The 24,726-nt window shown below is 37.5% G+C and overlaps 1 protein-coding gene across 3 annotated transcripts in view; it reads left to right on the top strand.

The window, feature by feature from the left end:
- The window catches only part of SYTL5 (synaptotagmin like 5), an 87,794-nt gene that overhangs the window by 57,068 nt on the left and 6,000 nt on the right, over nucleotides 1-24,726 (top strand). The window contains exons 8-17 of one of the 3 annotated variants that reach the window (XM_054056739.1): nucleotides 198-327; nucleotides 2,100-2,206; nucleotides 6,782-6,874; nucleotides 10,910-10,975; nucleotides 12,588-12,766; nucleotides 13,630-13,732; nucleotides 15,947-16,108; nucleotides 19,746-19,854; nucleotides 21,340-21,475; nucleotides 23,999-24,207. In XM_054056739.1, the coding sequence (XP_053912714.1) occupies nucleotides 198-327; nucleotides 2,100-2,206; nucleotides 6,782-6,874; nucleotides 10,910-10,975; nucleotides 12,588-12,766; nucleotides 13,630-13,732; nucleotides 15,947-16,108; nucleotides 19,746-19,854; nucleotides 21,340-21,475; nucleotides 23,999-24,207 (1,294 nt within the window). The remainder of the gene's footprint in view (nucleotides 1-197; nucleotides 328-2,099; nucleotides 2,207-6,781; nucleotides 6,875-10,909; nucleotides 10,976-12,587; nucleotides 12,767-13,629; nucleotides 13,733-15,946; nucleotides 16,109-19,745; nucleotides 19,855-21,339; nucleotides 21,476-23,998; nucleotides 24,208-24,726) is intronic. The other 2 variants (XM_054056740.1, XM_054056741.1) reach the window with 2 other exon arrangements.

Consider the following 24,726-nt stretch of genomic DNA (forward strand, 5'->3'; position numbering starts at 1 on the left):
CAGTTGCAAACTCGGAATGCATGAACGAATCTCATCTTTGCACAAAATTTATGCGTGATCAGTGCTAAGCAAAGCGCTGATGGTGGTAAAGGAGGTTTGGAACCTAACTGGGAGCTAATGGGAATAATGCTTTTGTAGACCGATAGTGGATAAGCTAGTTTTTTTATTTATGGGATTGCATTTTTCTTATTGAGCAGGACACTGGCTTAGAAAATGGCATGATTATTCCAGCAAGTGAAAGTGTACCTGAAGATTTAGTAAAGAAGCACTGTAGGAAAGCATCTGGAACACCTTCCATTGCAGTTTCTAGGATATCTTTGTCATCAGGCAAGTACTAAGTCTTTTCCTTCTTTCTGTCAGCCTTAATCATCAAAGGATTATTCCTGATCTTGTGACTCTACTTGTTCTGTTTTTAAAGCAGACTGAAAGATCAGATGTAAGCTTCATGAACTTGTTCACATTAATTCTGAAAATTCTTCTCTTCTACTAACCAAGTTTATACCATAAAGTTTCATGCTTGAAAAAATGGTAATGCTAACCCCAGTAATGTTGGCACAACGTTAGTGTTAGGTAAATCGCATGCTCTTAGAATTGTTACAAGATTTCATTTGTAATTGTACAGTGTTAAACCATTCTCTGTCTGGTCAAGTGTATAAAATACTACTATGCTGCTACTATTGCATTTCACACCCACTTTGTTCAGAAGCACATTTGGGAAATAATAAGCTATGAGAGAACAGATCCCTTACAGACTTCATGTCATTTCATTTCCACATATGATGCACAGAACTGGTTGATTCAGCTGTAATTTACCTCCTTTCATTGGAAGCTGTTAGGAAATTGAAGGTTGCCTGAGAAGGTGCTGTCGGAGCCACTTTACAAAAGTGGATGGAGATCCTCCTGTTCCTATCTGAAACAGGAGGCAGGAGCACCTTGCAATTTTCTGCATCTGCCAGCAGTTGGTTGGCTTCTTACAGGGCTAACAGAGTGTGTTCAGATTTACAAATTTCTCTCTGAAACAACGAAGAGCTGACTCTATTTCAGCTGAATTTAGCCCACAGCAGAAACCTAGTGACATATCCCACAGAGCTAATCAAAGGAGATAATGTTCTTCACCATAGATTTTTCAACTTGAAAGCATCAGAGTTTCTTTGAGAATATCGTACAGTGCAACTGTAGGCAGAAATGTTAGACTGCTACTTCTTTCTGAAATGAAAACTCTTCCTGTTTCTGCTACCTTATAAAATAAAGGCTTTCCTAGTCGAAAAGAACTAGCCAAAGCAGGTGGATGCTGAGCAAAGTTGCAGGTAACTTGGGAACAGGCCTTGGACTCTTCATTGTCTCCTTGTTGGAGGATCTTAAAGGACATAAAGCTCAGGATTGTGGACTTTCCTGTTGCATCAGCTGTAGACCGGGATGAAGATGAATGGTTAAAATCTTCCCAGATTCCTACCTGTAGGATCTGAAAGTTCTCCTCTCCCTCTTTTTTTTCTCAATATATTGAACAGTGGCACAAAATATTTTAATAAGGACTAAGAAAATTTTCCTCCAAGACATCTAACATGTCTTACGCCTACAGAGTAGATGAGAGACGTGTAGCATGGGAAGGAACTTGAACAGGTCTTGAGACTTGTTTGCTTCCCCCTCCTTTCTGCACAGGGAACACCAATAGTGACAGAAGTACTTTCTATGTCCGTCTGTATCCCTAGATGCTTAATTCTGTAGCAGATCCCGGGAGAATTTAGTGGTGGTAGTAGATGTGATAATCACTGTGAATACTTATACTGTGAGTTTTGCAATATTCCAGGCTGATGGATCAAAAGCTTGATCTATAGTATCATCCAGAGGAGATACAGCAGACAAATAGTGTGGACCAGAAACCTGAACAGCATTAGAAAGCCTGTTTTTCCATTTATCATACTGATGCTTAGTTGTCATTGAGGTTGTGATGGATACCTAAAATATTGTTTAGATCCTTTTTCTTAAAAAAAATCAATAAAAATTGTGTTTGAGATGACATATATCAAAGTGCAGCAAGATGAAAAGGAATTTCTTTTGATATTATTATGGCAACCATTTTAATTATTTTTACCTTCCAGATCGTAGCCGATCTGAGATAGATTTGAGCGAATCTTTCTCTGAAGAAAATGAAGATACTCTGAGCATGAGAAGCAAATCTGTACCTAGTGCCTTAGATCAGGAATTGGTGAGTTATAAATCTGTAAATGTTTATCTGGTGGAAGTCCTGGATTTTTTCGGACCTATGAAATCAATGTTTTATGTATATCTGTATAAAATACAAATAATATAGAAAGTTATTTCAGGAATACTTAATGAATCTTTAAACAGCTTCATCTTGTGAGTGTGTTGGTTATAGAGAGATTCCAAAGAATAGTCACGGTGAAAGTTTATTATTGATTTGCTCTTTTTCAATTTTATTAATAAATGAAATCTGGCATGAAAATAACTTTCAGACACTGTTATACATGCTCCAAAATTCTGTTAATTCACACTTCCTTAGGTCCTAATTTTGATGCTAAAATGATACTATGATTTAAAGATTTTAATGTTCGTCTGGTTTTGATTTTCCCCTTATATATTTTCTAGCAAACGAAACCTTAAGTTTCTGTTCTGCCACTGTTGCTTCCTCCTCCATGTTCACTATTTTCTCTGATGCATCTCCATGCCTTTTTCCATGTCTTCTATAGGCTTCTTTCCTTGAAGTGATTCACAACTTCTCTCTCCTCATATGGACATATGCAAGATACATAAGTTGCAGACAGATGTGCATCAAATGCTGTAAAAGGATTCCCAAGCTTGTTAAACCTGAATGAGGGGGAAAAAAGGGAAGAGTTATTTAGTTATTCATTTAATCATAGTTTGCTCTGAAATTTCCAAATATATGCTTGTAGTTTAAAAAAAAACAACAACTGCAGTCCTTTTCTGTTGTCATAGTCCTTCTCTACCATCTGCTCTTTTCAGAAAAGCATTGGTCATGGGAGGTGTCTCCCCTTCTAGTAGCAGTGGATACTTGTGGCTCAGTGGAAAACACCTTAGGTTTCCCATCTGTTTCTTGGATTTTAAGCATTTGGAGAATTTCCCTGCAGCATTGCTTTGTTTGGGTTAATCTTTAAGGACATAAAACAAGCCCTTCCTGTGTGTCAAACTTCTGTGGAAGAAAAGCCTCAAAAATAAGTGGTTTGTTTTTTAATTGTAGTAAAGGAAATGGATCTGTTCTTGATTAAGAAGTTGGAAAAGATTTCAGCAGAAAAGCATCAAATAAGAAAATACAAACATAGAATATATGTGTTAGTTTCCTGCTCTAATTGCACAGAGTGCAGTAGTTATCACCTAGGGATTTCTCTGAGGCAGGTGCTACAGATGCCAAGTCCAGAGTGATTTTCTGTTTCTTGGCTTTTTTTGTCATCTTCACATTCAGAGCTTTCCTTTTGGTTGTTTGTTTGTTTGTTGCTGTTGTTGTTTCTCTTTCTTGCTAATTTGAAGTTTCAGATTGCTCATCTTGGAAACTCTGTAGCTTCTTTGCTAACATAGGGGACCTCTCTTGTGGCTAACCTTGATTTAGTTGCTCCAAGGTCTATAAGAATGGTAATTCCCCTTTAAACTTCATGCATTAGTGGCTTCATAGATCTCTGATTCTACTGATGTCCTTGCTTGCCTGGTCTTACGAAATCAATTGATTGCATTCATCAGTTTTAGTATTATTATTTTTTTTTAGAGTAGTTTGACTCACAGGAGACCTTCAGACTCTTCCCCTTTATTCCTGATGGATGCAGTGTTCTGAGATAAAAGTTGTGCTCCTGCTGGAGTTTAGTTTCTTTGGTGCAGGATATAAGAGGCAAAAAGAAAGATATTTGATGAAGATAACAGCTTCTGCAGCCTCAGAAAAGTTATATGTCCTTTTCTCCTGGCCAGCTGGTGGAGTTAGCTAAGGCCCTTTAGTCTCTTATTCCTGGGTGATGAGAGCTGACAGCAGTGGTGTGAGAAATGTTACATACTAATAAGATACACAGATTGCTGGAATTTATCATCTGAAGGAATAGAAAAAGGCTTTTAGCTGCTTTGCTCCTAGCTTTATCAGGGAAACTTATTACACGTATGAGGAGATCAGATGGAAAACAGAATGGGCATTTTGCTTCTCCAACTTAAAACATTGCTTTTGATAGTGAAACCTCCAGAAGCCCACATACCTATTTATCAAGGAGTATGGGAACCAGTTAAATTTAGCGCTGTGTTCAAGTGTGAGCACCTTATCTAGAGAGGTGTGTGTTGAATTCCTGACCAAGCAATGTTCATTACGTGCTCTGCTGCCTTATAAGAAGTAATTGGATAATGTGCATTTTATAACCCCCACTGGACACCATGAGATTAATGCCTTACTAGCTCTAACTTTAATAAGCTAATAACACTAACCAATTATGTAGTTGTAGTTCTGTAACACCTCCTGAGAAACATAATCAATGTGGTACAAAATGAATTAAGAGCATAGGTTAAATGTTAACCATTTTTTTTTTAGTTTCAGAAATCTTCTTGCAGACAAAAATTGGCAGTCAGCTAGGTGTCGTTAGGACTTTTTGTGAAGCACTGTTGATACTTGAGTTTCTAAACCTGAAACACTCCAGCGTAGAAGATGTTGCCTTACCTTTTTTTTGGTCCTGAATTTAATTATTCAGCAACAACTATGTAGCATTTTTTATTTTAAAGGCCACAGGTAGGCATTGGATAGTGTAAAGGAAATAATTTTGCATGTCTCACCAAAATTGCTGCTTCTTGATGTATAGGCAAAAAAGTTGTGCCAAGTTTTAAACATGCATACATCTGAATCCTTAAGTCAATAAGGAAGGTAGAAGTGAAGGGAGGGGTGGGGTTTGTTCTTTTGTTTTATTTTAAAGGAGTTTCTGTTTTTACTTTTGAAGGATTCAGCTCTCTGCCTCCCTAAAACAGTTTGTTCTGTTATGCCTGGGTATCCAGGGACTTTTCCCTTAGAGTATAAAATATCTGTGACTTTTTTCTGTGGAGTGGTAGTAATGCCCTGAATAGGCTGCAAAGAGAAAAGACAAGCAGAGGAGGCTCATTATAAGAACATGAAACTGAGAGGAATTTTTGCTTTGGTATGTAAATTTTTGTCCCAAGTAGAGTGATAGCCTGTCCTGATTTCCCTCTACCCAATATTACATAAGCAGTTACAGTTGGAAACTATTACTAGTAGTAGTAGAAAATTTTGCATCACTTTCAGCGAGTTTTACTTCAGTTCATCACTAGAGCAAAGGAGAAGAGATGTAACAGCCAGTTTTATGCATGCTAATGACAAATGTTCAGCAGATCTTTACATAAACTATGATAGCTGAACTCTCCAGCAGCATTTCTTCTCTACTCTGTTTCTCCTGATTAGCATAGAAGTCTTTGAAACTCCTGAGCTTGAATAAAGCACTTTTCTGTTTAGTTTAGGAGTGTGTAATAGCAACTAAGAGTGTGAGGTAGGTCACTACTTGAGATATTTATAGCTGCAAAGCAGATATACAGAAGTTGAACATTTGAATTCCGTCAAAACCAAAAGAAGAGTCTTTCAAAATACCTGCCATAAGGTTTAAGAAAATGCTTGAAATTGCCAGGCTACAGTTAATATCCATAGTTGTCTGTTGGGATTTTTTCCTATAGCTTTTAAGGAAAGTTGACAGTCCTGTTAGGACCATTAACCATATTTTAAGCTTCTTTTTAGATTTTGATTTACTGCTGTGTTTAAAAAAATGAATTTTTTTTTTCTGTATATGAGCTAAAGATGTTGCAGTTCAGTCTTGCTCATTTATATTTCAGTATATATATGAAGCTGTGCAGGTGCTGATTTTTCCTCCATTTTTAAAAGATTATTAAAGTAATACAGGAATTTAATTATTTTTAAAACATGCACATTAACTGAGGTTTTTTGCTTACTCCTCAAATATATTCAGTTTGTGTCATGGTAGGACAAGTTTCTTCCCATGTGGTTTGATAATAACCTGGGGCTTTCTGCACTGAGTGTTAGAAAGTGACTCTGTGTTAATGATTGCATTCACGAACTTGTCTCTCATCACCAAAAACAGCATGAAAGGATTCAAGTGTAATGCGTATTGTGTTCTTGTCAATTTGTGTGCATGTGAGTATGACTGTTACAAATGTGGATAATAACTGGAAAGATAGATTGCTGGATTGTAAAAATTATGTCCCATACAACATGGAACCTGGACTGTAACCAGGAAATCAATTATCTGATGGTTTCTGGCTATAAATGCCTCCAGGTAAGCCTGTAACAATGTAACTGATCCCCTGATCCCTGGTGTTGGACCCCAATTCATTCACTTCTTTTGAGACTTGAAAAATTCTCACTGTGTCCCTTTAAGATTTCCAAACCTGAATTCCTAAAGGCAAATTGTAGTAAGTAAAAGAAGTTAATTCACATGGGATTGTTAGTAAGCTTGGAAGTAGGTTTTGTTTATGTGCACTGTTGTTGGCCATGTGAAGGTATGCACCTCCAGAAGAAGATACTAAATGCGTATCAAGTTTGTAATTTCTTAAGCAATTTAACCCTGAAACTGTAACATCGCCTTTCCTCCTTACACTGTGAGCCTGTGCAGAGAAGTAGAAAATGTAAATCAAAATTCCTATAGAGATTATAACTTTGGATGAAATCTGCACAGTCTTCCTAAAGTGGAAACAAAATTAAGTGACAGAGGCAGACTAAATACAGAGTAGAACACAATGACTGAAATGCCTATTTGTCATTTAGGATTATCTGGATGAAACAGAAGATGGTATAAATGGCATAATGGCCTCTTGTTATTCAAGGAAACATGGACATTTGACAAGTGGACTATCAACAGTAAGATCTTGAGTAGAAAACATATGCTTCTTCCTTTCACAAAAAAAAATTGTTCCTCCAAAAACAAGTTTAACTTCATACTGCTTAGCAGCCCATCATGTTTCATCCTGCCCTTGAGAAAGATAATATATTAATATTTAGATAGATTTTTATTATATTTTGAATGCTTTTCAAAGCTAAAATGCTGTTGTCTGCAGTGCATGGAAAGAGAAAACCATTTTGCATAGTCATCAGCAGATTTCTTCACATGCTTGGGTTACTACCCAGCTGACATGTAGAGAAGGCAAACCTCAAGTGTTTGCAGTACATGACTGCTCTGCTTTGCAGAAGAGCACTTAGTCTTAATTTAATTAAAGAGACCCAGCTGTGGTGATATCTTCCATTTCCAACCACTTTCTGATTGTTCAGGTTCTTGGGACATAAATACTCATCTGTGTGTTTGCATACACACCACTTCTGTGGTATCATTTTCCATCCTCCAGCCCAGCTACTACCATTCTTCATGGCGTGTTCGGTATGCTGCCTGCATCTGAAAACTATTTCTCTTTGCAGTGAGGAAGGAGATACTTGAGGGTTTTGGTTGGTGATAACTTTTCTACCTTCTGCGATATTTGTATTATTTTTCTGTTACATCCTTTTGTTTCTTGTCATACCCATAAACTATATACAGTAAGTCAGATATGAGTCTTGAGGCTGTCTAACTTGCAGTCTTGCAATTTAGTATTGGTTTTACGAGGGCAGCTGCATTTTCAGGTTCTAACAAGTGCTTGAGGTGCAACAAAACTGGTATAACAAGACTTATGCTGTCCATTATGCAGTCTGCTGTTCACTGGGAGGGAAAATGGATGATAACAGTAGCCTTCATCATATCTAGTTTATGACTTCCTGCTGTGTACCTCATTTCTGGGATCTGACGCTTAGGATGTGGGCAGCTTCAGAGAAGTCAGAGAGCCCTCTCTCACCACTGTTCTTCATGAGTTGTGCCTCAGAATAGCTCTGATCAGCATACAGAGTATGAGAAAACTGCACCAAACTTCAAGTGGAAGATGAAAGAGTTAAATAGGGAGAAGAGGGGTGAAGAGTCTGTATGCTAAAAGGCAAGAGTAAACTTGGTCCATGGCAATAACCGATGAACAGTCCTTTCTAAACTACTTCTCCTTAGTCCCCATGCAAACAGAACCCAGAGAATGCCCACTTAAGTTCTTGATCACAAAGAGATGGAGTTGGCTGAATCCAAACTTGTCTTACATGGGGAGGAGAAAGGGCTGAGAAAACTGTCATCAGAGAATATTTTGGTATCTTAGATCTGGCTGTGTTCAGACCCTTTTACCTCCTAATTTGCGTAGTTCACCGATACGGACACAACAAAGACATGTGGCAATTCACACGTGATCAGGCTTGGGCAGATGTAGCCTGTTGGCATTTGCCTGACTACACCCACTTTCCGAAGGTTGACTATGACTTCTTGTCTCCAATTTTTGCTTGTCTCATGAATTTCATAGACAGAATTACTTTTATTTCCTCTAAATATTGATATGAGGGTTGCAGGTGCTTAAGTTATTTCTTTGTCTAGGCCCTTAATTTAGGAAGTGCATTTAAAGAGCCTTCCCTCTGCGTAATGTAGGCAGCATTCTCTCTGTGCGTTGGGTTTTGTTCCTTGCTCTAAATTTCCCTTTGACATTTTCTTAAGCAGAGCGTAGCTTTTCCACTGCTGTAGATACGAGATAATCTCACGTCTCAATGCTCTTGTTTCTCTGTATTTGCTATAGCATGATTTTTAATGTCACTGCCTGTTATGTGAAAGGTGAATTTGTGAATGGCAACTACAAGAGCAGGTCAATTTTACAGCTTCTCTCTATTTATTTATTTAATGAATTATTCCCCTTAAGTGTGTGCTGTTGGTTATTTACATTACCACTCTCTCCTATTTTTACTTTTACTCTGCTTTTTGTAAGCCTTTGAGCTGTCTGCACTGTATGGATTTTTTTTTCATGTACTTATCTGCCAAATGACTGTTTACTATTAAGTCATGTTGAAATAGCGTTATTAATGAACAGTAGGCTCTAATTGCATGGTTTCTCTTTGGTTTTTTTTCTATTTTGTATGTGAGAATTTAAAGTACACTATGGGGACACTGACAATGGGCATTTGAGGTAAAGGAAGAAACATGTCAGAGAGTAAATGTATTTAGAATCTACCCGTAACATGAGTGAGCAAAAATGGAAATGGCAAGTGACATTGAACAAGAACTGTGTCTCAGCATTAGGGTATTTTTCCTTGTGTTTTCCCAAAGCTAATACATGAACTATGTATTTAGTTTTCCCTGTATCCTTCACCGATTTTTCCTCTAAACTTATTAATGTGTTATCAGTAAGACTTACTGCAGTGATAAGATATGATGCAACACAAATATAATTTGTAGTGAGGTACTAAAATGAGACTACTCATCCTCCCTGTGTAGCGGTTGTTTACTACTTATGAAACTAGAAAATTAGTAGGTTTCTTAAGAAAATTTAATTTAGTGTATACAATGTTGAATGTAAATGCCACAGAACAGAGTCTGTACAGAAAAAAATTCAAGTATATAAAATAGCTCAACTGAATTTGGGTTATTTTGTTTGTAGTTTGTAAGTAATTCTGATTCTAGCATCAGAGGTCATTTATTTGTTTAGGACGTTCTGGAGGGGAGAGTGTGTTCCCCCAAGCAATCATCCTTCACTGCCCACTTAACATAAAGATCAAGAAAAAGAATATTTTGATTCAATAGAGGACAAGTCATCCACCTCCTCACATTAGTATAACCTTGTTTTTTTCCCAAATTGTTACTTCTCTCTTGCAGGGATAATTCAGGCATTTTGTCACACATACTGGGACCGTTAAGTTTGCTGAAGGTGTCCAAGGATACAAATTTTCATGTGTGCTAAAGGTGGAAATGCATGAACAGTAAAGGCTGGAATTTAGCTCAAAGCATGTTTGGAGCAGGTGGAAACATGACTCATTTGTTGTTGCATGTTGCTAATTCTTCACTAATATTATCCAGTCCTGTTCATGGAATTTCAGCCAGCCGTACAAAGGAATAAAAGGGCAAGCATTTTTCTTTTTTTTAAATGAAGGATAAAGATGCGCAGCAGAAATAAAAAAAAAAAAAAAACCCAAAAAAAAACAAACCCAAAAGACAAAAACCAAACAAAAACACAAATCAAAATCAACTCTTTTTGCCATTTATTATTCCTATATGATGTATAAAATTAACTTTATGGATGATTGCTTGTTCTGATTTTTCACGTGGTGTTGTGGTTTACTGCATTGACACAGACCTGCTTATCTCTTCATCTTTCTCTGCTGCAGTGACCATAGGCAAGGTGCTTGAGTTTTGCCACAGAGCAATTCTTTTTATGTGGTTCTTCCCCTTAACTGTATTCCCCTTTCCTCTGTTCAGCTGATAGAGAAGGAGGTAGATAAAAATACAGTTTCTCTTGAGTTTGTTGGTGAGGTTTCCCAATACTGCTCTAGCAAGCAGAGGTGGAGAAATGTTTCCCCCAATATTCTATTACCGTATCTTTTTCCTAAAGCGTGACATGTTTAAGCAATTGTATGTGTTTTTAGCTATTCTTACAAACTCCAGAGAGAAACTGCACTTTCTTGCACAGGTACCACTCCTGCAAATTTGTGAATGCTTACCTTTTGACTAGCTTAAGTGAGAACTGGCTTCATGCAAACATAAATGTGGAAAAATCCAAATATAAGTCAGCAGATCTGGATTTGGGTTGATGTTCTAAAATATAACTTGTTTATTTTGATACAGTAGATATTTAAGTTTAATTACCTTGAGCTATGTGTCTTTCAGTACCTGAAATATATGGGAAACAGCTTTTCTCTGATTTGGTGATACTTTCTTCTTGTTTGCTCTGGCTTCACAATACAAACTTCCTTTATCTGTCTATATAAGTAAAGATTTATCACTGTGCTTATTCTTTCTTATTGCTGCTATCTAATGCTCTTTTCTCTTGACCTTTTGCACTGCCTTCTTTAAAGAACTCCCCAGATGGCTCTGACAGAAAATGGACCTATTTAAATGTGCCTGAAACAGACGGTGATACTGTGAGTTCTCCTGAATCCTCTGCTTAGCTTGTTTTTTAGGTTTCTCTCTCTTTTCTACATTTGTGTTGAAGACTGTATTTGTGTTTGTTGCAAGGTTCCTGTGGGTTAGGAACACAAAAACCCCATGCAACGCTAGAGGTTTGGCAAGAGTGGCTAGAAAGCTGCCTGGCAGAGAAGGATCTGGGAGGGGGCAGGTGTTGGTTGGCAGATGGATGAACATGAGCCAGCAGTGTGTCCAGGTGGCAAAGAAGGTCAATGGCATCTTGGCTTGTATCAGAAACGGCGTGACCAGCAGGTCCAGGGAAGTGACTGTGCCCCTGTATTCAGCACTGGTGAGGATGCACCTTAATATTGTGTTCTGTTTTAGGTCCCTCACCACAAGAAAAACAAGGTGCTGGAGCTCATTCAGAGGGAAGGACAATGAAACTGGTGAAGGGGCTGGAGAACAGGTCTTATGAAGAGCAATTTAGGGGAACTGGGGTTGTTTAGTCTGGAGAAAAGAAGGCTGAGGGGAGAACTTATCACTGTCTCCAACTAGCTAAAAGGAGATTGTAGCAAGGTGGGTGTTGGTCTCTTCTCCCAAGTGACAGGCAATAGGATGAGAGGAAGTGGCCTCAAGCTGCACCAGGGGAGGTTCAGATTAGACATCAGGAAAAATTTCTTCACAGAAAGTGTTATTGGGCACTGGCAGAAGCTGCCCAGGCAGGTGGTTAAGTCATCATCCCTAGAGATATTTAGAAGATGGGTAAATGAAATGTTTAGGCATAAGGTTTAGTAGTGGACTTGATCTAGAAGTTTTTTTCCAACCAAAAAGTTCTATGATTCTATGATATGTTTTTGAGCAATTTTGCTCAATAACTCAAAATAAAACATGCACCAGACTTCTTGAATATCTTTGGTTCTGGCACTGTGCATATTGCTCTGGTTTTCTTTAAAAATATTAGTTCTTTCCTAATTGTAATCTTTTGGGGGAGGAAATCCTCATAGCAATATTCTGCATGGTATGAGTGAAAAAAAGAGATTGAGACATGTTACATTACACTGTGGTGGAAAATTTTATAGGATTTTTGCTAAACTTTTTTGACTTTAGGAAAATTGCCGAATAGTGGGTATGGAATTTTGCTCATTCTTTTAGAATTACTAATGTGAGGTGGTTGTTACTTTAAACAAACATGCTGCTATATCATCTCCATTATGGGGAGTATCTTTATAATTTTTTCCAATGAATCTGTCACCAGTTGCCTTTTGAGACTCAGTAAAAAAATTAGGCGGACAGCTTAGCCAGAAAGGTGACTTTTTTTTTTGGCTTGGAACTTAGGTGAGCTTGCAATTTATGTAGCCTGTAGTGGTAACTTAAATTTAGTCATGTTTACAAATAGCTTTGAGTCCTGCATGGAAAACTGTCTAGGCATTTAAGCTATTATTAATAACAATTCTTATTCCTTGTTACATCAAATAGAAGCAAGCGATATTTCTTCTCTCTTACATCTGTTTTCATAGCAAGTCCTAACAAGAGTGACAATATTGCAAGGCTGGGACTGTATGAAAAAAACAAATTCTGGGAATGAGTAATTTGTTTAAGGTTTTAAGTCCTTTTGCTCTCCCTCTACAGACTAGCATTAACAGCATGCTGAGTGTATACAGTGAAACCGGTGACTATGGCGACGTGAAGGTCAGAGGTGAAATCCTTCTCAACATCAACTACAGCTACAAAACAGGTGCCCTCAACATCCTGGTAAAATGTTGCAGAAATCTGGCTGTTGCAGATGAGAAGAAGCAAAGAACCGATCCGTAAGCACAGAAAAGAATTTCCTTTTAGGCTCTGCTAGAAGTATCCTCCACCATGTCATGTGCTGTGATGTAGCCTGGGGTTATGATACAAACCTGATAACTCATGGGATCTCGTTGCTACAAGCCAGTGTTTTGACAAGGGTTGGGCTTGAATTCCCTGTGGGAAATGAATTTTCAATATATTTCTTAGGGTAACGTATGCCTGTTCTTGGGAAACAATGAGATTATTGAAATTATCAACCTGTTTCATAGCAGTCTTTGCAGAAAGGAAAAAATATGAAGGAATAGAGAGGCTGAATTGATTACTTGTTTTTAGACTCAAAGCTTAGGCATATGAGTACTGATGTTTTGGATGGAGGGATGGAGACCATTGGTTTCAGGCACCCATAGATTCAGTTTGCAAGGACTGTGTTTTCTGATCTTCTCGTTATAATTTTCAGTATAATATGTAAATTCTCTAATAAGGAAGTAATAATTAGTGTCTCTACTCATGTACAATCTTGTCATATGCAAGGTATGAAAATTTTCATTCTCTTGTATTTTCAGTTGATGTGTTTTCATATGTAACCAGTAAGTAATTACATAACATAAAGGGAAAGAGTTAGGAAATTTTTCTGCATTTCTGAGGATGAGTAGACTAATATAGCTCTGCCTTTTGTTGTTCTGTTCATATCTAAATAACATTGATATGTTCATAGATAAAGACTATGTCTTTCCACATTTCATATATTCTGTTACATGTGTACAGTGTTTAAACTGCAAAAATTAATTACCTTGCATGTGTTGCTGGTGCAACAATATCAGGTCCTTGCTTAAACTGGTCATTTTTATTTCTTGCTAATAATGTACTACTTGATCTACAGATATGTCAAAGCATACCTTCTGCCTGATAAGTCCCGCCAAAGTAAACGCAAGACCAAAATTAAAAGTAACAGCACCAATCCTGAATTTAATGAAACATTGAAGGTGAGAACACTGTCTCTCTCTCTCAGGGTGTGATGAATGTTCTGCTTGTGCTAGCAGGCATTTTCTGCAAGTGTTCCAGTATGGGGATTAGATTTTGGAATAGATGCCTGAAAAGGAATGTAGTTAAGCAAAACTGTCTATTGATCCCATGAGTTGAAATTTCTGGCTTTCAGCACCGAGGATGTGTTTTTGTTTGGTTCTCCCCTTTATAAGTAAAACTTCTATTAGTTCCCACAAATCTTCAAAACTGCTGATATTCCTGTCTAACCTGAGCTTAGAGATGTTAAAAGCACCTTAAATATTTTCTAAGCCTTAAGTGAGCAACTGATGCTGAAATACAGCTAGATTAAAACTTCCCATCTGAGTGATTTTGAAAAGAAAATAACCTTTTGCAGTGAAATCTGAATTTCTTCAAAGGTTTTAATTTATTTTTAAAGCAGAACTGACATTGATCAGAAAATGCCAACAATGGCTTCACTACCTACCTTCCTAAAAAGCTGTGGTGAAGTTCATTTTCTGTTGCAAAAGATGATGACGGATTACTTCCGATCAATCACTACAGGGGCTAGCAGAGCAGAGTGCCCAGACTCTTCCTTCCTTGCCTTTTTATTCACATCCACTACATACAAAGGCTGCACTATTTTAAGCTCCTCGTGAGCTACTTATTCACCTCCTTGGCTCATGGTGCCTTTGGGAATGGTAGCATTTCTGCCCACTTTACTGCCTATCTGGCACCTGGACTCTAAGGTTCCTGATGATTCCACTTCCTTGTTGATTGGCAAGAGATCCACCAGACAGCTGTCACAAGGCCAGAAACTCTAATTTCTGCTGAATTTTTCTTTTTCTTTTTTTCTTTTTTTCTGTAATTTAAGTGACGTTTTAAATAAGTTTCTATAGTAGAGGCTAATAGATGTTCCCTGGCCAGTATACTTGGCTTAACCTGGATACAAAACTGTTTTGCAGACTTACACACATTTGGTCTGGCCAGACTCCTCGCCAAGGGAGAATCTTTTGTATAGCCTTATTTTTAAATGGTTTTTAGTAAAGTTAAGACTTTACTTGCCTGAACTGGGGAAAAAAAAAATGTTTAGACTCTGTTTAGCAAGGAACACTAAACATGTTTGCTAGCCTGGAACTCGGGGAGGATAGGACTTGGCAGCTGCTAAAAATATGAATTGTAACAAAGAGGGCTTACTCGAATTGCAAGTAGATAAGCAAGTGCTAAATCTTTGTTGCAACTGTTCCTACTGCTGGAAAAGAAAAATAACTAAATGATTGTATCTGCACTCTTTGACTTTTATTCCATTGTTGCTAAATATGACATCTCTCCCGGTGGAACTAGTTGGCATCTAGTAGATATATCTGTACATGAATAGCCTACTTGGGTGGCTTGCCAACTGACTTGACTGTTTCAGCTTTTGAGGAATATGTGTCTGCGTCCAGACGTTCTTAATGTAAAATAGTAGACATCTGCGTCTTCTCAACTAACACTAGTAGAAGGGTGCATTTCAGGGAATTAATGGCCTTCTGCTAAAATCAGAGTCTGTGGAGATAGAATTCCAGATGTTTATAATTTTCTGTGTATCTACTAGAATTATGATGTTTCTTCAGGGGATTTTTTTTAATAGCTTTTGAAACCAACGATGGTTAGTAAGACTGAGATGCTTGGCGAATGCTTTGCAGATGCAAATTTACTTGTTTTCAGAACAATTTTTCAAAATTACAAAGATACAATTAAAAAGGAGAGGAGGACTCTATTCTGCAAAGTAGCGTACGGCAGACTCTTCAAGGATGAAAGAACCAGTGGAGCTTCTTCTTACAAACTAAACTGATGTTGATCTGCTTCTTTTGCATAAAATTATGAGGAATTAACAGGATCACAGTTTCAAGCATCGCAATATACTTATATAGTTGTAAATACCCAGTATTTACTGGGTAGTATTTACTGGATATTTATGCGGAAAAAACCAAGTTCTGATAGTAACATTAAACATTGGATCATACTGCAAATAAAAAAGAGTTAGATGTAATACTAACATTATGGGCCTTCTATCTAGATCAATCTTGTTTGCAAAGAAAACAAATCTTTCTTTCGTGTTTGATTTGTTAGCTGCTGTGGGCTTCATGAAATTGAACTAAGACTGTAAAAGGCTCCATGGAAACTATTATTTATGCATATTCTGAGAGTTTCTTTTTTCCCTTTTTGGTTGGTAGTATGTCATCAGTCACACACAGTTAGAAACGAGGACCCTGCAGCTTTCCGTCTGGCACTATGACAGATTTGGACACAACAGCTTCCTTGGGGAGGTGGAAATTCCATTAGATTCCTGGAACTTCGAAAATCAGGGCGATGAGTGGTTTGTACTCCAGCCCAAGGTAAGGGTTTCCAGCGGCTGGTGAAATTGTTGTGAAGCAAATTTAGCAAGGGTTAGTTATTTTTCCTTTGGAAAGTGTTTGTAAAATTGTGACTCGGAGTGTCTAATACGGTAATTATAAATATTGTATTTGTTCTTTATTCAATAAAAACATACTGGCTTTAAAGTCTTCATGAAAACTACATCTGATTGGCTGATTAAAAACAAATAAAACCACCCTATCTTTTAAATAAACTATAATTTCATCTTGTAGCAAACTACAGCAGAGAAATGGCCTAGTAAAAAAATTGATTATTTTTTTAAAATAACACATAAACCAAAGGACTTTTCTACCACTCCTCTCTACCCAACCCATAACAATTTATTAAAGAAATAGTTTTTTGCTTCAGTTCAAAGTGCTTCACAATTTTCTGCTGTGACAAAACGACTCAATCTCTTATTCACCTTAACTAGGAAGGTATGAGATAAGGCTTCTCAGCAGGCAAACCAATTGGTCTGGACAAAAGAACTTGCGCTGGACTTCTATAAGCTAGGATGACTTCCATCTCTGGGGCAGCCCCCGCTTTGGCTGAGGTGTTTATTTTTGGAAGAGATTCAAAGAGCTGTTGTAAGTTAGAGGACTAGACGCTTTCTCCTGCAGCAGCCAGATTCCCCAGAAATTCCAGTGGTTTGGATTGTCATTTCAGAAAGTCTATTTTTCTTGCTGCAGAAAAATCTAACATGTGTAGATAGACTCTGAATTGTTTGCTGCGTTCATTATTTTTGAGGAAATAGTGTTATATTCAGTGTTTTAGGAGGGAGGGCTTGATTTGTGCCTTGGTCTCAGGTGGGAGATGGATCTGATTTCTGTATAATTACTTTCTAGGTACAGGTCTTTGCAAGGTCTACATCTAAACTGTCAGAAATTTATATTTTAGTAACAATTTGTGAGAAGATACATAAGAAAATTGGTCTCTTCTCTGAATGCTTAACACACCTCCCACTTCATAAGTGAAAAGGAAGATTATTATTGGTTTTCGAGTTCAGCTTTGTTAATAAGGGTGACCACCAGCTTTTCTTTCATGGTCCAGACAAGGTGAGACCAGGAAGAGAAAGTGCCTATGATGGTAAACATATTTCAGTCAGCATCGTGTTCAGGCCAGGACTATACTGTTCTCCTTACAACTTGCTTCATGTAGATTGCTCTTGTTGGGTCTGCTCTTGGAACAGAAGAAAATTCTTCTTGCATATCTGTCATCACTCTGGCTGGTGTCAGTTGTTATAATTTAGTATCCACAGGTCTAAACCAATAATATGCACATCTGGGATTTGTTTTTCTTCCAGTTTCTATGCTGTGTTGGTCTAAAGTTGAGCTTCTTATTGTGCAGTAGTTTCTTTGTCATCTCATTTCAACCTCTGGAACTTGTGTTTGTATGGGTGGTTTCTGTTAATCCACACACGGAGGAAAAAGAAGATAGTCATGAAGCTCTCCTGTTCAAGGAAAATGTAATGAGGTGCTGAGCCTTTCAGACATTCCAGCTGGAAATTGTTGTCTGATAATTTCCAAACCCATTAAGAGGATTTAAAAATTAGTTCTTTTTTACCAAAGAAGCAAACACAGAATTGTTCTTGTCTGCCTCCAAAGTTGTTACAAATAATATTTCTAATCTTAAAATGCTGCTAAGGAAGTTGATCAGCATAGATAATATTATTTTTGAAATATCAAAATGAATTATTGCATATTTTTTTTTTTAAAAAAGGCACAAGTTGATATACATGCAAATTATACACTGTTCTTCCATATGAACTCCCATATTCTCCCAGTGAAATATTTTCTGAGTTTTGTTACAGTGCTTTATTTATTTTATCATGAATCATTTAGCCACATCAGCAAAAAAGGTTGGAGAGTTTAAGTCCAATTTCTTCTATGAGCATTGAATGTTGGTTTTCAAGAGCAATGTGGTCAAATCAGAAAGAGAAGAGAAAATAGCCATGTGGTTGAATTAGGGGCAGAGTCATGATACGTATCACAGTCATGGTGAGTGTCGTAAGTGGGTTTGGGGGGAGGTTGACATATTCTTCCTGACGTAACTTATGCCATCACATGTCTACCAGTTTGTTTTTATCAGAAAAAATAATCCTTGCTGCCTTTATGGGAAACTTGATCCTACACTTGCATAGTTTGGACCACCACTGAGCTGCCTGACTGGCAAAATTAGATGTGCAAATTATTCTACAGCCATTTACTACAGGTTTTCTTTTATCCTCAGTTGTACCAACTGACATTAGACAGCGGTGAAGGCAGGACCATATTTCTCAGAGTCAGTGCAGGAGTGCCTGTGTTGCTGTAAAAGTGCTTCTAAGTCACAAAAGAGCCACATTGTTATCACTAAAATTGCTTTCCTCCTTGTCCCATCCTTGTGTAACAGACTTAGCCCCACTAAACATGGTTAGTGCCTTAGCCTGGAGCCTAAAAAGGCAGTGCTGACTGTGTGTATCACCATATGTATTTCTGATAGGTCTTTTCTGGTTCTCTTTTCTCTTAATAATAGAATTTTTACCTTTTGGGGGAGTCAGGAAACAAGCTTGAATGCATTTCAGAGAAACACCATCGCTATCAAACAAATATTTATTTATAAGCAGTTCTTCAAAGTCTTGGCTGTTACCACGGTGTGTTTGTCAGCACTCCAGGGCCCTCTTTCTTTATACATGTGCTTTGTCACTGTGAGGGTTCAGGAAGGTTTGTTTATTTGCATGCAAAACCTGAAGCACTGAAGCATATACAGGAATGTGAGCATAAGAGTAGTTCCACCTCCATTAGTGGACATCACTGAGCAAGGTTAGCACATGCCTGAATTTTTTATAGGCCTGATCTCTAGCGTAAATGTACAAGATTTCTTTTTCACTGCCCTTTAGTTTTCTAGAACAAGTTGGTTTGATCTGACATACCATGTACTTTTTGCATGTTTTTTTTTTTTAAATTTAGTTTCCAACTTACAATGCAAATATAAGTTCAGCATATGTCATTGAAGGCCTAATGTTCTTTTAACAAGAATGCTCTGAGGAGTGCAGAATGCCTTCTTTCTGGGCAAGGTTTAAACATTTATAAAACAAAAAGGTGCAGAAATAGTAGCCATGTAAAAAAGTTTTTCTATTTCAGAGTTGGACTCTGTCTTCTTCCACCACCCTGGTTCCCCACACTTCCATTCCAAGAGTGACTCAGGAGTGACTCTTCAGAAATATATTAAACCAATTACAGTTTAAAATACTGATTGAGGGACGTAAGAGCTGGATGTCAGCTTAAATTACCTGCCGTTTGTATGTCCAGAAGTAATTTCAAGGTTTTTTTTCTGTTTGTATGCTTCACTTATTTATCCTAGAAATCTCCTGTGTATGTTCACTCAAAGCTGTCTAATGCCACATGCCTTTATTTTTTTTTGAGTGCTTGCATCCCTTAGCTCAAAGTTTTCTAAAATGTGATTGCATTCAAGCTTGAATGTCTAATTACCTGAAAGTAAGTTGCTATGTCTTCATGTGTTAAAGAAGTGCTTCAAACACTGTATCGGTACAATGAAATTAAAATCAAAAGGACAAGGTGAACGATTAACCTTAGCTGAATTTCTAGGTTTTTTTTTGTTTGCACATTTTTTTCTTTTCAGGTGGAGGTTGCGACAGATGTTGGGCTTCAGTATAAAGGAGAACTGACAGTCGTTTTGCGTTACATTCCCCCAGACAGAAACTTAATGCTTCCTCTAGGGCAGTTTCAAGGTAAAACAAACATTAATGGCAGCACATGATAATATGCTCTGTATTAAAAATCCTCACCTAGGGCAAAGAAACAGTTGAAATGATATTTAAATATATTAGCTATCTTTATCTGTGAAATTTTGAACTGTGAATGTTTCTTATGCTCTGTCCTCTTCTCCTACAAGGAGAGTGAGGGGAGGAGGATTGTGCAGTCAAGTGTTGATGCATGGCGGGGACTGAACTAAAAAAAAAATCGGACATTAGGTAATGTGATCAAGGGCAGCCACACAGAAATAAAATGTCTGTGTCATAGTCTGTGGGTTCTTTGTTCAGCTAGTTATATATGGTGTATAGCTGATCAAAGTAATAGATTTAACTTAGTTTATCATGCTTAAATGTCGTTAAGTTTACCTATCACCTCATTTTCATTGTTTTTCACTGTTTTACCTCTGCTCTGTTTTATAATATTACTCCTGTAATTCAGTCCAGTAAAATATTATTCGAATTATTTAGGGTAAGCAATTATTTTCATCAACAATGAACACGGGAAAAGAGTTATTTACTCTTTACATTGTAGCAGCATGAGGAACAGCAGTAATCTGAAATGAGGATAGCACCTTGAGCATACATGGATATAGCAGATATGTAAACCGCTATCTTAGTGACAGTATTGCTTGTTAGCATTAGGATCTGATTGATAATTGTATTGGACTTCTTTCTTGTTTGTGACAGGTGAAGTTCCCTCTGCTAGCACTAATGACAGGGTTTTCTCTCTTAAGCTAATTGTTGTCTGAAAAGTCCAGAAACACATTTTTATTTACATTAGTATGTTTTAACATTTCTCCTAATCTTTTTTTCTGATGTTTTCAGCCTGAGTTATTGTGTATAATCCCTGCTGGTAAGCCTCTTGGAATCTGCAGCAGCAGCAAGGATAAGTCCCCTCACGCTGCTGCTCAAAAGCAGTGAGCACCAGGTCCTTTGTCACAGTCTCTGAGGAGCACTGTATCTGAGCATGTGGAATACATGCATTGTATTTCTACATTTTAAGCTTTGGGACAGATATTTTTATAATTTGCTTGTGGTGCAGGACTGCCTTAACATCAGTGGTAGAAGTGGATTCTGAAAGGAGAGTAGGACTTAGAGGACATGCAGTTCTTTGTGTTCGGCATAGTAATCCACAAATAGTTCAATTCAGAAAGGATTTCAGGTAGGGCACACTGTTATGTCCAGCAAGGAGTAGCTAGTTACATAGTTCTTTATCATATACAAGTTAGTATATGATAGTTACAAGTTCTTTATCATATATGGAGTGATTTTTCTGCCCCTGCCTTTTTAGTTTCTCTACATATAGAGAATCAGAGTCTCCTCATAAGAAATGTTATACTTTAATCCCATTGCAGTAAATGACAAAAAAACGCTAGCAGAGGCAATTTACATGCCAGTCTTGCAGTGTATGTTGTAATACATGATGATGATGATGATGTTGCAACTCTGATCTTTGTGTAGGAAAGAAGAGCTTTAAAAAAGGAAAAAAGGGAGACTCTCACATGCCATCTGGAGGTATATTAGAAGTCCTTATTAAAGAAGCAAAAAATTTAACAGCAGTGAAATCAGGAAGCACGTCTGACACTTTTGTGAAAGGGTCTGTGGTTTTTTTTTCTCCCCATGTTTAATGGCTGCACTGAATTGTATTTTGGATGACCCCAATTTTTTTCAATGTATCTGTATATGTGTGTATGGGATGTCAGTCCTGAAAAGCAACTGGCACCTTGAAATGATATGCTGAAAAGAAGAATGCTGTGGAATAAGGACAGGGAGTTGTCCTACTGGTTAAATACAGTTGTATTAAATGCCACTAAGTCAAGAGCTAGAGTCATTCACATGGAAGTAGGCAGTGTGCTTGTGCACATGCTGTTATAGAATATAACGTTTGGGAAAAGAAAACATCGCCACTGAGTTGTCAGAGGGAGTTAGGTTAATATTCATCACTCCTGAAGGCAAGAAGTTGCAAATTAGGGCTCTCACACTGGAGATGATACCTGATCTGATGGTGACATTTACATTTTCAGGAAACCTGAAACAGTACATATTTTTGCCTAAGAGGAGTAGTGTCCTGAATAAGAAACTTGTTTTCAGGAAGATAAAGTCTCTTTGGATTTCTTGTAAAACTGCAAATAGCACCTATAAAGGCTGGCATCCTCCATCAAGCTGATGTTCTTTATAATGGATGTCACATGAAACATACAGAAAGAGAAAATTGATTATGTGTGAGAAAACTGAAGAAAAAAAATCTTTTCTAATTTAGCATATTTCTCTTATACTATAAATAGTTCAGTGTTTCTTTTTCTAGAACTTAATTGTGAAATCCCTTTAGCATGTAGTACAGTGTCAAAGAGCACATTTAAAGCCTGAGGGTTCCCAGAAAGTCTATCACTGACTTCAAATGTAGTGTCTTAATTCTAATTACATCTCATTGATAACATTTAATATGCTTTGGCAGAAGGTGTCTAAAGATTCTGCTCTGATGGCTTTCAGGTTTTGTCTTAAAGACGCATAATTTTGAAAAATTTAAGGTCCGTGTCACTTATACGCCAATATCCATGTGCATACATAAAAACATACATAGTATTACATGCATGCACATTTTTATTGGATAAACAGCATTTTGTGATGGACAGTCAAAATGCTATACAGAAAATGCTACATTTAGGATATACTTGTGTTTTAATAAAGTGAGCATAATCACACATACCTCATTATTTTGGACTTCTCATGAATGTAAGTTGTGCACTAGAAATGTTGCATTTAGAAAATAATGGATAGCTTAAAACAGCTTTCTTTGCCAGTTTTTGCTCTCAATGCTGTCTTTGGGAATGTCTGACTTTTAGAGATACTCTTGTTTGTTAGTAATAATTTGAGTGTTGTTACTAAATTCGGACCATAGAAAACACTCTGCATTTAAGTTCTTGGTGAAGCTGAGAGTTTATCTTGATCTTGTAGTGCACTTCAAACTACCACTAAACTCACACACTTAATGTAGAAAACGTTAGAGCTATTCTTCCTACACCACCTCTTTTCTTGATGTATGTGAAGGTGTTTCCCTTTACTGAAAATAGACTCTCTGATCCCACTACAACTTGTTCTCCTCTGCAACTTGCAACAGACTTCAGGGAGAAAATGTTGTCAAAGCCTTTTTACATTAGCAGTAGCAACATGTGGCCAGTAGTACTCCAGACTGTCTTTAGTTAGTAGAGTCTCCTGTTGCTGACATGGATTATTCGGTACAGTAGAAGAGGAGTCTGTTTTCCTTGGACTGTTGGTCTGTCATAAATGCATAATCAGCTTGCTGTGAACCAGTTGTGATGCTGCACTGGTCTAATCTGCACTGGTACATTGTGATTATTTGACATAGATTAGCACACAGTTAACCCACTGCAGTAAACTAGTTTACTTTTATTGACAAGTAAAAGTCTGTACAGGATTCCTGGTGGAGGTCTTGTAATATAATTTGTTTGTATATCCAAAGCGTAGTATTTATGTGCAATGACATAGTTATTCTGTTAGCTTTGCTGAAGGAAGTGAAGGTACAGACTATGAGAATTTGTACAGAGGTCTGATTTTGAAACTAAAGTATTAAGTTTGCTTAGTTTCACTGAAGGAATTCTCCACTAGAAGTAGAATGTGGAAAGCTGGTCAGACTTCACAGCATTACTGTTTCTGCACTCAGCAGGCGGATTGGGCAACTCAAATTAATCATACTAGCCTGCTGAAATTCCCACCTTATCATTCGTTTCCATTTCTTTCTGGAGGAATTCATGTCTTGCTTTGAGAGGAAGACTGGAGTAGGCAATGCCAGAAGCCCCTTCTAGTCAATGCTTTTATGATCCTGTTGATATTTATTCTCCCTGAAATAAAAAGGTTGAGGTTAAGACCCAAGATATGGATGGGGCAAGGAGAACAAATTTCGACTCCTGATGGTGATAACTGGCATTGTAACTATAAGAACAAACGGAACAAAGTGTGCATTTTAGGTATAGGTTTAAATTAGCATCAGTGAGAAAATGTGGTCCTGACCCCCTCTGAGCTTCTACATGATTGTGATTCTTTGTGAATATTATGTTATATACCATTTGCATATTCAATTGTCCTTTTCTATATCTCCCAGATACCTCCTCCCAGATGACAGCAAAGCAACAAAACACAAAACTCCAACAATAAAGAAGAGTGTAAACCCCCAGTGGAATCATACCTTTGCTTTCAGTGGCTTGAATTCAAGGGATATACGTAACGTCTGCCTAGAACTGACTGTATGGGACAAGGAGTCACTCTCCAGTAATATTTTTTTGGGAGGTGTTCGTTTGAACACTGGAAATGGTAAGGTCCCATCTGACTGGTGATTGCTTTTCTTCTCCTGCTCTCCTTTTTCCGCACTGTGATTAATTCTTGTATATGATAGATAGGAAAGTTACTGAATTCATGGAAAGTGCATGGGAACCTGGGGAATTTGAAAAGAGAGAGAAGGCAACATCTAATCCATAGATGATTTTGTTCTTTCCCCCCTTGAGTGAAATTTGGTGCCCAGTTTTACTTCTATGTAGTCTAGAAGAACTGGGAATACCTTGGTAGTGTGTCTTAGGATCCCAGTGAAGAGGAGGAGACTACTGTTCTCCAGCAGCAGCCTTTCTCCTGATGATCATGTGATCTGGAGGAAGTGTGAATTCCTTCCTCAGTTAGGAGGAAGTTGCTTGTGGTACAGAGTGGGGAAGTTTATGTACCTCTGTCCATGTGCCCATGTGGCACAAAGTTGTGTAATGACAAACTGGTGCTCTCCAGGAGAAACCTGTTTTCAGTATAACTCCCTGTAGAGGTGGTAATGTAAATTGCTTATCATCT

The sequence above is a fragment of the Cuculus canorus genome, chromosome 1, assembly GCF_017976375.1.
Source record: "Cuculus canorus isolate bCucCan1 chromosome 1, bCucCan1.pri, whole genome shotgun sequence".
Lineage (NCBI taxonomy): Eukaryota > Metazoa > Chordata > Aves > Cuculiformes > Cuculidae > Cuculus > Cuculus canorus.